Here is a 14,679-nt window from a genome sequence, read left to right as displayed (position 1 = left end):
ATTATTGAACTTGTCAATGTTACAAGATGGGATTTAAGTAAACAATGACCACGGATGGGACATTGTCATTGATTATCACATATTTTGACCTTCTCCAAATTCACAAAACAAAACGAATGATCCAATAAGAGACAACCTATTTCCGGGACAGATTTCCGTCAATGTGGATTGTGAAATACAAGGTAATTTAGGAATTTGGTAAACAACTTTCTAATCTTGGGTTACTTCAGTTAAATGTACGCTGCGTCATCAATATTGGGACCATTGCAACAAATTAATGAGGTGCCATAATGCGCAGAAATAAATTCAGAAAACACATTGGCATTATCTTGGAATAATGGTCATTCATTAAGGGAAAGCACGGTACATTTTTGATGTGCTTATATAAAATATACTGTGCTCCTTAGTGCAGAAAGTAAAATAAACGATAAAATTATCGATTTCCTGCAACATATTAAATACAATATGGCCGCATGCTTGGAGGAGCAGAACGAATTCCGGTCACCCAAAGTTACAGAGGTCATTATTTAATTATTCATCAAATGTTTTCAATTTGAATTATTGACAATTAGTGGATTATTGTAATTCCCACCTTGACAGCATAATATTCATGATATATTTTCAAAGTTTCAAGTTGGAATATTGACAATTTAGTGGATTATTATAATTCCCAACTTAGCAGGATTATCATTAAGTTTCAAGTTGGAATATTGACAATTGAGTTGGCAGATTAGTATTCATAAAATATTTTCAAACGTTTCTTTAAGGTTATTAATTATTTTAAACTGTTGTGATTTGGTAGTTCACATCATCTTACGAATGGTAGTGGGCTTTGGCAAAAACTGCTTTGCTTAATTCATAGCGAGCGTGTAGAAGAATTAAAATATCACAGATATACTTTTATAGGTGCTGCGGTTCTTGAGTTACGTTGTAAAGAGGGATGAAACAACAACACTTTTGTAAAATGCACATAACTCATAAACAACAATAAATTAAGCAAGTTTGCAAAGTATACGATTTGTAGAATGAACTTTTGCAAAACATCAAGGTGTTATTTTTCAATAATATATTGATCTAGATAATGAAAATCGATTTTTAGGTTGCTTCGACCAACAATACCTCATCTACCCTTAAAGCGCTTCCAGTTGGAACATTGAGAATTTAGTGGATTGGTATAATTCCCAACTTGGCAGCATTATTATCATAACATGTTTTTAAGTTTCTAGTTGGAATGTTGGCAATTAAGTTGGCAGCATAATAGTCATAAAATATTTTCAAAGTATCTTCAAAGCTCTTCAAGTTAGAATATTGACAATTTAGTGGATTATTATAATTCCCAACTTGGCAGCAGAATAATAATTTATAACATGTTTTCTTCAAAGTTGAAAAATTGACAATTAAGTTGTCTTCTTCAAAGTTGGAAAGTTGACAATTAAGTTGGCAGCATAATTTTCATAAATTATTTTTTAGTTATTTTAAAGCTCTTTAAATTTAGTGGATTATTATTCCCAACTTGGCAGCATAATTATTCATAACATGTTTTCAAATTTCAAGTTGGAATATTGACCATTTAGTTGGAATCATGTTGGCATATTGACAATTTAGTTGGCAGCATGATAGACATAAAATGTTTTTAAGTTTCTTCAACTTATTGACAATTTAGTAGATTATAAGTTCCACCTTGGCAGCATATACAGATTCTTTTAAAATTTCTTCGACTTGAAATATTGACTATCCCACCTTGGCAATATAATATTCATCAATGTTTTCAAGTTTTTTCATATTGGAATATTGACCTGAAAATGTAACACATGTCGTACATTCGCAGCATAATAATATTCATAAAATGTTTTCAACGTTCCTCATCTTGGTAATATTAACAATTTAGTGGGTTATTATTCCCAACGTGGCAGCAAAATATTTATCAAATGCTTTTTTTTTTCTCCTCTCTCTCTTTTTTTTTGTTTTTTTTTGTTTTTTTGTTGTTTTAATATTTTAAACCTTTAAAAGTTATTCAAGTTTGAATATTGACAATTTAGCGGATTACAAGTCCCACCATGTGACCTTGGCAGCATAAGATATTTTCAATTTTCTTCAACTTGGAATATTGACAATTTCGTGGATTATAATCATTCCCACCTTGGCATTAATATATATAATGTGATGTTTAATCTATAATCATACAATGTCTTGATGTTTTTCCTTTAAGTTGAAATATTGATATTTTTATCAGAAGTATAATTCCTGCGTACCTTGGCATCATAATCATAATGTGAAATCGATAGAATGTTCTTTACTGGCAGGAAACCATTCTTAAGGTGACGATGGTTGTGTACCGATGATTTTTATTTTTAAATTTGATATAAATTAGTCTGAAGATTGGAGTGCGTCATAAAAAATTAAACAAATTAACCACAAATACAAAACGATATTATAAACGTATCTATGCATAGTTTCCACCTCAATACACCTGAGCACATAAATATGATCAAGCAAAGTTAGCCCAGCAATGCCTTGTCTCTGCACAGTCTGTATTTGCACTACACGGTTAAGTGCATAGCATCATAAGAGCTGTGTGAAACCCCATACAATATTTTTCAAATCTTATGTCATTAAATGAAAGAGCACACTTATATTGTCCATACTAGATTCATTTCAATGAGCATTGGCCAATTCTTTTTAAATTGCAAATCTTGTGCAAAAAGTTACTGTTTTGTCATATGGATGTAAATTCAATGAACATTTACTTTGCTTAAAGAGCACTTAGAAGTTGATATGCAGAGCATTTTAGGTGTTTTTAATAGTTCAAAAACCCGTAGTAAATTCGGCCTCAAAAAGGTGCCAAAAAAATAGGGTAAAACAGAAACCAGATATTTCGCGTTTTTTTTTTTTTTTGACCAAAAATCAGATAACACCATAGGACTTTTTAGACAAAACTTTTTACGTGAACTTTAATTGCAATGCACACATAACAGATTATGATCAGAATAATTGTTCTCACTTCGTTTTTACCAAAATGCATAATCATACATTCACTTTTATCGCTTAAAGGCATATTCATTAAAAATCAAATAAAACGCTTCCGTCGTTTTCTCAATCGCTACCGTTAACCAATCACTCAGACGTTGGTTCAGCGACGTAGCGACAAAGTTACCTTCAAGTCAACTGCTTGCAATTTGACACTACAGTATAGGCCAAGCGACTTATTGATCACATAATCGGTAATTACTTTTCTGATATACGACGGAGTTTATATTCTTCACAGAATAAGACCGTTACGCTCCTTGCGATTGCTTAGTATGAAATAGGCATTAAAGTGATCTGTAAGCGAATGTATTAGTTTTCAATTCATTTAATTCTGACAAATGCATTTTTTTTGTTGCAATCTTAATGTTCACCCTCCTCCTCCAGCAGTCCAGAAAAAAAACCGAACTGCATCACCTTACATTACATTGTACGGTCAATGTTCTTTATCGGACCTTAATCTTGACTCTTTGTTTTAAAAAGACCTTGTAAAACTCTTCTGGCATAAACATCTTCCAATGAATCGATACGTTCTTTGGATTTCCTTTATTGTAATCATCGATGTCCATTTTCGAGAAGTTCTATTAACCGTGGATACAAAGCCAAGCTTCAACTTTCAATACTTTGGCTTTTATCCAATAACTTTGATTTATATTTAATGATTAACATTTATCAGTGACGTCCATTTACAGATCAAAACTTCATTGGTGCAAATCGTAGTCACACTTCTTTGAACAATGTCAACAGTCGAAGTCACACTTGTTATTATATCATCATTATTAAATTGAATATATAAGAAGTATGTCCTATGTCATCATGCCGCTTGTAAACGTTTTAGGAAAATTGGTCCGACAAGTGTATGCCGTTATTTTTATGCCATCGACAGTGCTGCTGACGATCGTACTTACAAAATATGGAAATGATAATACCTGAAGACGGATTTTCACTGCCGAATCTCTAGGTAAGTGATTAATTCTTTTGACTTGAATGTGGTACTACACCCCCTGATAAATTTTGTGACTAATTTTGCATTTTTCTCAAAAAAATAACTACACACAGATAACAAAGGTTATGTATATTATAGGGGAAATGAATCCAATTACTTCACTGAAATTTCAGTGATTCAAGACAAGTGGTTCATTATATGTTAAGAAATGAGGTACATTCTAGCGGTACCTCTTTTCTTATCATAAATAACGTACCACTTGTCTTGAGTCACTGATTGCAGTGTATTAATTGGATTCCTTGCCCCTACAATATACATAACTAATACCAGTGTGTAGTTATTATTTGAGAAAAGTGCAAAAATAGTCTATAAATTTATCAGGGGGTGTAGTACCACCTTAAATGTTGATCTAATGTGTTTTAATAAATTGCACAAGTATGGTCACAAGGTACGTGAATAGTCTTTTGACTTGAAGTACTGATCTTATGATTTCAGTAAATTGCACAAAATTGGTCTACAGTTGGGAGGACATTAGGCATTACAATAGCCTCAAATCGTAATCCACGATTTCTTTTTTACTGCTAAAAATCTGTTTTCATAACGTGCATTTTCTAACCCTAGTAGGGTAAAGACTTTATTAAGGGACAGGTTGTTGTTATTCACATGACTTGGCAGAATTTCAACTAGTTCGAATAACTTTCAACAGCGTTTCTTAAAAAGGGAGGATTATTATTTTTACAGCAATTTTTGCTTTAAATGGTAACTTTTGCTAATCACCGTGTTGTGTATTTGGATAAATAATTGATTTTTCTCCGAAAAATTACATTGTTACTAAATTTGAAAACAATTTAAGCCTTTAACCTATTTTGCCAAATCTCGGAAAGAGTAACTAGCCTAAAAACAAAATTGGTGCCATTCTTTAGAGCAATACATGAAAATCTCAAAACGTAAAATGTTGGCATATTTCGGGTTTCTTCTTTAGGTTTTGTCGGAACGGATCGTATTGTGACTATAATCAATTAACTTTTGTTTTAGGTGAGAACTGTCCCAATAAGGCTAATTACTATACGCCCACCTCATTAAAAAAACAACTTGCCTTTTAACTAGCACACGGTAACATATTTAGGTTATTTGGTGTTCATAAAATCGTTTGTATGCATACATACCTCTTTTCTAACCCTCTGCTCCGCCTTTGTAGTCTGTACTTCCATCTCATCTTCAAGCTGCTTTAGATGCTCCGTATGCGTCTCATTGGTCCTGAGAAATACGGAAACAACAAGTTATTTGTTAGTATGAATTACAACTATTACGATATCTCTCTTTTCGGAAGTATTGGTGGCTCTGAAAAGAGCCGTTTGTTTTTGTTGGTGGCTCTGAAAAGAGCCGTTTGTTTTTAAGGCGTACATGAAATGACCTAAAAGCACAACAATTACATCAGCTTATTTTGTTTATATATATTAATTTTAAGATGTTATTGAATTGAAATTTATTTACACTATTATGTCAGTTAGGATATATACTTAAAATAATTATTACCAAGTTTAAAACTATACCTTTTGTGGCAAAATTATTGTACGAATTTTCATATTTGCGTAATTTATAATTTAATATTTAGTATTTCTACAAGTACGCCGTCCTTTATCACAGTACCGCGGCAGCCGGTCCCTGTGTGAGTGGTCGAGCTTTCGTCAGATATGTCTCTGACTTCATTCAGTCCACAGGCACTGTAATAAAGCACGGTGTACTTGTAGAAATACTAAATATGAATTACCGAGACTTACTTTTTAAGAGATTTTTCTAATCTGTCAATCTCTGTTTGTTGTTGCCTGATGTCCTTGATGACATCAAATACAATGGACTCAAACTGGTTAAGCAACTGAGGTACGTCGGAAGAATGCAACTGTTGGTATAAATCGGATATCTGCTCTTGGCTGCAAGAGAAAAAAGAATAAGGAAATGTAAAACGAAATCATTTATGATTTTATATGTTAAACAAAAATGACGTTTTAACCAGAGCGTTGACCCATTTCAGCGTTATACTTTTAAGTTTAACAATATTGTCATGTGCTTCGCGCGCATTTATCCCGATAAAGTCATTTTAATATGGCGGGGTAGCTAGAACCCATGTTTAATAACGGTGTATTTTTTCTCTGTATTTTGTGCCACAGTGATCATACACACTACCTGGTGAAATTGATGGAGAGGATGCGAGTGGTCAACACTTTCATCTTTCTGGGCTTGCTGATTGTCAAAGCAGGTGCGAGCTCTCCTGAAATGAGAAGGCATCTTGCTATGACAAGAACATCTGCTTACTGGCATCCGGAGAGATTGCGGAATTTCATGATACCAAAAGTCATGTTATGACTACTTTTGCCATCGATGGGTCGTCATAAACATGGGTGTTGGAACAGCAGATAGAAATGGAATGCTTGTTATGGCAGTGATGGCAGAAGATGGTGCTAATATCTTGGAAGCAGTACAAAACCAATAATTATTTTCCATGTCATAGACCTAATTGATGATAAGAATACCATGTATCAGAAGATGTCGAGAACAAACTCCAATATTTTGAGTATGTGATAAGGAGAGAATGAAACAATCTTGCACAGATGAGTTGTTCAAAGACATGTCAAAGGCACGTCTACGACTGCCTAGAAGACCATACTGCAGTTACTGTCCGTTTTCCTATACACAATACACAGTGCTCTCACCATTGACGCGTGACCTCTACAAATGATGTATGTTGGAAGAATGGACACTTGCCTAGTTAACATCACTGTGTGAAAAATAACCAGCCAATATTTAATTTATTCTCCAAAACTTCTAGCAAATATGTTTCTCTAACATGACCTAAAATTACAGCTAGGTTAGATGTTCAGAAATGGTCGCACTTTTGTAAAATATGAGTGAGGGCAAAGCATAGCTATATCTCATAGCTAGCCAACTCCCCGTGTTAATTGAATGGAGATTTGACCGAAAATATTGAGCTATATTGGTAAGGGACCGCTCCGTTCTGAAGGATGCCACAAAAAAACGGTACAAGCTACATGTAAACTATTCTAAATAGGTTCTAGAAAATATAGTTTTGTAACATGTCCTAAATTTTTAGCTAATTTAGATGTTTGGAGAGGGTCGCACTTTTGTGTTTTAGGAAGGATATGTAAACGACAGATAACACCAAAAATATGAAGAAATTATTTCCAAACCGTGTTAATTCAACAATCATTATGTTGCTCATTTTGAAGAATGCTGGTTAACAAAAAGCAGGTCTTTGTCTCATTTCGTGAACAAAGCTACACGTACCATTGTTTCCTTTCGTTTCCTTTATAATCGGTTACCCAACTGAAGCTATAATACCAGCTTTATTGCGATGCCGCACATTGAAAACAGACACTTGTGCACAACCAGAGAAGATCTGATTTAATCAGTTGAGCTGCTTCAATGAGTGTTATCTTGGTTTAATAGCTTTTAATGGGGTTTAAGTCCTGCAAAGGTCGAGATGAATTCTACTGTAGACATGACTGCATCATGCGAAGTAGACTAAAAGTACGTTGGACTGATGGAATACAAGATGTGGCATGCATGTCTCGAGATGCTGTCTACCGATAACCGAGAACCAGTTAGATAGGCATGAAACTGTACGGGTCTTGGTGACAAAGAGACAAATATGACTCATAAGATTACGACGATGATGTGTTGTCATTTGTGTCGCTATTCATCGGTCACCGATAGTGCCACTGGGCAAAATTGAACGTGGTGCCAAAACATGTCATTTTGCACATGTTAAAACCAAAATAATAGACAATCATAAATAACAATAGCCATAATTCTTTGATTTGTTTTAGTCAGTCCGCGGGCGGACACACGTTTGGGTCCTGACAGGACCAGGTTCAGGAAAATTACTGAATAATTAAGCAAAGGTACTATTTTTGAGCTACTAATATATAGAAGGTGAGAATAATTTTCCTGTCTATGAATAAATTCTCTATTAAAAAATATGACCAACTATTTTTACGATCAAAATAGTTTCAAAAATCATTTTGATCTGATTCGATGCATTAAACAAAATAAATATGATTTTATTTAATGTTCCAATATTAAGCTTAGCTGTTCAATGATGTTTACACCCATGAACAATTATGTATAGGCATACTTACAGAGAGTTTAAAACTTTTCTAAACCCTGGCAATATGTAAATCGAAGTATTTAGGGTTTCTGTAAACACTCCTAGGCGTTTAATTTTTCATCTACGCAGTAAAGTTATAGTACACCTAAACACCAATGTAAACACATAAACACATAAAGACAAAGAGTAAACACATGAGAGTATTTATATAGATCCTAACATTCAAAGTGTTTACTTTCATATTTTCGGAAAGTAAAAGCTTTTTTAACATTTGATGTGTTTACTTTCTAAACGATTTTAAAAGCAAACACTTTGAATGTTTAGAATCTAAATACTCTTTGTCTGTTTTACTCTTTGTCTTTATGTGTTTACTTTGGTATTTAGGTATCCTATACCTTTACTGTGTAAATGAAAGATTAAACGCCTAGCAGTGTTTAAAAAGTGTTACAGAAACCCTAAACACTTGGATTTACAGTGTAGGCTACTGCATGCAGCCTCTTATTTAACCAAACATCTAATATGTATATTATTAAACGTTTTGAACAAAACACGTTTATTTATAACATGTTTTGAAACGTTTTGAAAAAGCTGTGTTTGTTGGCTTTACAGCAGCATTAATTTTGTTTGTCGTGCATTCAATATATCAAAAACACGTTGAGAAAATAAAGTGGTGTTAACTACATAGTAAATAGTGATTCCTCATCATTATACACCAGGCACAAAAAGAAACTCGTCAGTGGCTTGCTGTTCAACAACCTGAAAATTTTGGATTATTCTGAAATATACATTTTGTTAATTGGACTTTGCTTTCCGAGCAAGAATTTACCAAGATATGCGCCTCTCCAAACCCTCAAACCCCAAAATCAAAAGTTGCAATTTTAACGATTCAACTGTGCCTGTTACATGTGCTTTATTGATTGGCCCGTAGTGCTTGTGTGCAATACAACGATGCGTTCCCATTGAAAATCGTTGAAATTGCAACTTTTGGGATTTGAGAACATGGTGTCAAATGGGAAAACAAAGTCCAATTAACATAATGTATATTTCAGAATAATCCAAAACTACCATGCATGTTGTTGAACAGCGAGGATGGCTATAAGGCTAGCTTCAGACTCCGTATTGTACGTACAATATTGTATGTACAATACTTTTCGTGACGTCAAAAAGTATTACACATGCAATAAAATATACGTGCCACGACGAGTTGAATCAGATTAAATAACGCGCTATAACCCTGACGGTTCATTGTTTGCTAAATCCAAGCGAGGTCACCAGAAAATCTATGCAAGAGAAATTTCTACTGCTGCTGATGAAAAATTCTAGAGTGCGTTTGGAGGTTTTTTCTGCACTTTACCAGTAGCCCTAATAAATTCATAAAACAATAAAAATCAAATAAAGATTTAGGGCAAATGTTTTTACTCACTGCTCATCTGATCCACTTTCCCAGGAAACTAAATACCGATACTCCTTAGTTTTTCCCTGACTTTCCAGACATAATTATGAGTAAACATCAAATTTAATGTTTACAAAACAATCAAATATATATACATTCTTTTGCATTTTGTACATAAATATTGATATCAATAATGTAGGCCTACAAACATGAAAAAAGGGGGCCTAAGAGTATGTCTATTTTTAATAATATACTAATTCCGCCATGCCCAAACATATCTTATTATGAAATCGTGTAATGGAACCCAAATTCCAATCAAAAATAAAAACAAATTTGTTATCAAATACACTAGGCCTATACATTGTATTATAGGACTTTAATAGATGGTTCATTTTAATAAATAAATAGATTAACACGGGTAGTGGACAAGAAATATTTGGCAATACCGGATTTGCCAGAGAGCCAGTGGATAAAGAAATTAATTAAAATTAAAACAAATTAAATGAGAAAATGAAAGCAAGGACATTTGGCGAAGTATTGTTTTAGAATTCGAAGGAGTCCTAAATGTTATCCTGGCCCCAGGACACTGATTAATGTAAATTCGACCCATAGTTATTTTATCTACTTTTGCCAGCATTCAACCTGTTCGATGTGATTTATGCCTATTTTTAATAAAATTCCGAAATCTGACGTATCAACGTTGTATCGTGCACGAATTATGATTCGAGACTATTTCATTTGACACGGTTGTGTGGATTTCAGAAGATCGGTCCTATAATAGATATCGATTAGAGAATTACAGCAAGAGGCTTTGAGGATGCCGTAATCCTCTTGACCATCAACCAATCAGAGAGACATGTTTCAGAAATATATTCGTAGGCTTGAAACTCTTTCAACTCTGAAATATATATTTCAAGTAATCTCGTTTCACACTTTGGCTTGCAATAAAGCCACGAAGGGGCGGTAATGTTAATATACGATTTTAGTCAAATATTGGTGCAAATATACGATTTCGGTCAACTATTTGGCTATCCTTTGCCCAAAATTATGAAATGTTTATTAGTAACAACAACTCTTAGGACGGTTTCGAGTAATTTTAGCGAAATAATGAGGTTAAATAAAAGAAAACCCACTTACAATTTTGGACGCTTAACTGTGGTGTTCTAGGGGAATTAAAATATCACAATTAACATGTTTAATTCAAAATCGTTGTCCTACAAGCACATGTTCACTGAATAGGCCAAATATCTGCCTCTGACGAAAAAAAATGTTTTTCATGCTGATTTGTTTTTGTAACAAGTACCGTATGTCATTTCAAAAAGAAAGAAAAAAAGGCGGATATTACTTTTTAAAAACTCAACGCATTACTATTAATACGCCTATAATTAATGAATGAAAAAGTATAGAAGGCGTTGCATCCGGTTCTGATGAGGGGAGGGGCACAAGCCGTTTTCGGCAGTTTTCCTATGGGATTTTCTAATATTTCAGATCAATGGGGGGGCTTTCGTGCCCCTAACGCTACGGTTACTGCATTAACACGTTTATGGATGTATTGTGATGATCATAAGTAGGCCTATCATAACATGCCTCAACGATATCAATATGTAACAAGGTGTTGCAAATTCATAACACAGCGTGTTATAATGTAACGAATGCTATGCCAAAACTTTAAAAAAATTAACAAAAATATCAGTATCAATAAAATCAGAACCAGAATAAATACAAAGACCTACAAATAATACTTTTAAACTTTCTAAATCAATATATGACTAAATATCAGTATAAATGAATCTCTAAATCAATTAATCAATCAGTTATCAATCAATCAATCAATCAATCAATCAATAAATCAATAAATCAATAAATCAATAAATAAATAAATAAATAAATAAATAGAGAAAGAAATAAATGAATAAATAAATAAATAAATAAATAAATAAATAAATAGGCCTAAATAGATAAATCTATAAATAAATAAATAAGATCTGAATGTGCCATTTATATTATTATTACAATTTACGACGTATTATTAACTTTAAAAAGGTGCCCATTGATTATATAATAATTCAAGTACAGTTGAATCATGGTAGGTATTATGATACCTACCATGGTTGAATACAAGAAGACATGAAAAGATGTTCATCATTCCGTGCACTCACTAAATTTAGAACTCTTAGAAATTTGGCAACTCTGTATCAATTAAGCAACCTATGATTGTAGCAAAATATATATTTTCCCGGTACATACTATTTATTGCACGTGTAATACTTTTTGACGTCACGAAAAGTATTGTACATACAATATTGTACGTACAATATGGAGTCTGAAGCGCGCTTAACTGACGAGTTTCTTTTTGTGCTTGGTGTAATGTATTTTAAATACTTTGTGTTGCATTTGTATAATCTGTAATACGAAATCATTAACTTGTAATTAATATGTGTTGCATTTGTATCCGTGATACAAAATCATTAATTTGTAAAAAATTTGTGTTGCATTTGTATCTGTGATACAAAATCATTAATTTGTAATAAAAATTGTGTTGCATTTGTATCTGTGATACAAAATCATTAATTTGTAAAAATATTGTGTTGCATTTGTATCTGTGATACAAAGTCATTAATTTGTAAAAATATTGTGTTGCATTTGTATCTGTGATACAAAGTCATTAATTTGTAAAAATATTGTGTTGCATTTGTATCTGTGATACAAAGTCATTAATTTGTAAAAATATTGTGTTGCATTTGTATCTGTGATACAAAATCATTAATTTGTAAAACATATTGTGTTGCATTTGTATCTGTGATACAAAATCATTAATTTGTAAAACATATTGTGTTGCATTTGTATCTGTGATACAAACTGATTGTTGTAATAGTATGGGCCAAATGCCTGAATGTATTGTAAGGTCAAAGGCCTGAATGTATTGTATTAAAATTAAACTTAAAAAATATCAGATTTTCATATAAATGTGGTCGCTCATTTTACCGTTTAAAATTTTACACTAATGTCAAAATAGCTTGTACCATGCAATCTGCACTAATATTCTGCCCTGGTTCACATTTTACGACAATCGTAAAACCCACATGATAAGTTACTGCATCTATCTATAACGGATGTACAAAACTGTATAAACAAATTTAATTCCGCTATATAAATGAACATACTCTATAAAATTAACTATAAATTTCCATCTTTCAAATTCGTGTCAAAGCGCACTTGTTTTTGCTGAAATTATTAGACGAGAGAATTTAAGAAATACCTGCTACTGTGAGACGGCGTGTTTCCAGTGTCCGCTTCATAAGTAGCCATATTGAGTTAACCATGACTGCATAATGTACTCTTATCTACTGCTACTATCTATTGTCTGTTATTAACCGTTTGCTTTTGAGAGTCATATGTAAATAGTGCCAATCAAAATATATAGTATTTATTTTGTCAAACTAGGCTTTAATAAATTTCAGATGTTTATATTCTAAATATTTAGACGTATAAAATTTATAATATTTGCAAAATACATTCAATATGGGTAGTAAATACTATTTCATTAGTGTGTCTAATTGGTTTTTTAAGGAGTCGATTGCTTTATACAATGCTTCTCAAAACTTGAATTTTTCTCTTTAATAGCAACGCATATATCTCTGTGTCACTCAGCTTATTACACGTATCTTATAAACCAATACCCTTCTTCATTACGCAAATAATACCGTCGCTTAGTTTACATAGCATGTATATGGTTACCGTAACGTTTGACAACGCTCGTATTTGTTACTTCTAATGACATTTTGTTACACACCACTTTTATTGGAATAGGTTATAAAGTATTTTATGATTTAGGACAAGCTCGTGCACTTTGTGGTAGGATGTTTATGATAGTCCAGATAGTTCAATATATAAAGCCCCTAAAACTGAATTTATACTCCATCGCTGAGCGACGAGCGATTGGTATTTAACCAATGAGGTACCGCGCTTTTTTTCCAACCCAACAAAGAATGCGCTACTTCATTGGCTCAAAACCAATCGCTATGCAATGTAGTATAAATTCAACTTAATGCCTGAATCAGCTGCGAGTTCGAGCCCCAGCAGTGTCAAATAGCTTGAAATTCTAATGGACAATGAATTTACTGCTAATCCCGCTATCTACCAGTCCGGAACTCAGGAGCAGATCTTGGCTCCTGGTAGGGTCTGCGCTGCGCATTACATGGAATTTTGGGCCACCGTGATTCAGCGATTGTCTGCAAACAGTGATAAAGTGTGGAGCCTTTTGATTTGGCAGTGTCATCACTGGATTTACTTTTTATAATCTATTATCTTATTACCGGGTGACAGTGATCACGAGACAGTAATATACTAGATACCCGCGAACAGCATGTAGTAATAGTACATTTTCATCCAGATCTAAAACTTAGCTCTATTGATCGATTTAAGGGAAGGGGTATGAACGTTTGGAGGGACATTAGAGCACATCAGACATATCGAATTGCATTCTGAATACGAAGAATGTCCTTCTGATATCAAATAATTTTGATTTTTTGTAATTCGCAATGTAATACACATTTTATGACAAATCGTTAAAATTGATATTTTTGATATTTAACAGTACTTGAAGTATACATTATAAATCTGATGATTTATACTTAAAGTGTATGTAGGTGGGATGAAAATTGAAAATTTTGACCTTTCGTATGGAAGATATGGATTTTTTTCCCAAAACACAAAAAAAAAATAGGTCTTTTGGGAAAAAAAATCCATATCTTCAATATGAAAGGTCAAAATTTTCAATTGACCGTCGGCTTTTCCTCCCTGCTACATACACTTTAAGATTATATCATTAGATTTATAAATTTTATTTCGAGGACTGTTATATATCAAAAATTTGAATCGTGAATTTCAAAAATGAAAATTATTTGATATCAGAAAGACATGCTTCGTATTCAGAATGCAATTCGATACGTCTGAGGTGCTCTCATGTCCCACAAAAAATACTGTTGGAACGCCATAAACGCTCATTCTAGATCCCTTAAGGTTACCAATTCTTTAATGTCTGAGTATTCGTTATTTCATAATCTGTTCAAAGGTTTGTCATCCTGAAACTTCAATTTGACATAGAGCTCTTGTATACAAAATCGATTTTAGTCACGCTTTGTTGATCAAAGTTTGGATTTAAGCAGAATTTCACAATACCTTTTATTT

General features: G+C 32.9%; 1 protein-coding gene across 4 annotated transcripts in view; it reads right to left on the bottom strand.

The window, feature by feature from the left end:
* The window catches only part of LOC140166580 (ras and EF-hand domain-containing protein homolog), a 60,960-nt gene that overhangs the window by 26,848 nt on the left and 19,433 nt on the right, over window positions 1-14,679 (bottom strand). For all 4 annotated transcript variants that reach the window (XM_072190075.1, XM_072190076.1, XM_072190078.1 and 1 more), the window contains exons 2-3: window positions 5,752-5,901; window positions 5,137-5,227 (exon numbers count right to left, since the gene is read on the bottom strand). In XM_072190075.1, the coding sequence (XP_072046176.1) occupies window positions 5,137-5,227; window positions 5,752-5,901 (241 nt within the window). The remainder of the gene's footprint in view (window positions 1-5,136; window positions 5,228-5,751; window positions 5,902-14,679) is intronic.

This window comes from Amphiura filiformis, chromosome 12 (genome assembly GCF_039555335.1).
Source record: "Amphiura filiformis chromosome 12, Afil_fr2py, whole genome shotgun sequence".
In the NCBI taxonomy this organism is placed as follows: domain Eukaryota; kingdom Metazoa; phylum Echinodermata; class Ophiuroidea; order Amphilepidida; family Amphiuridae; genus Amphiura; species Amphiura filiformis.
Note: the sequence above shows the minus strand (reverse complement) of the source record. Positions and strands in the feature narration are given on the sequence as shown.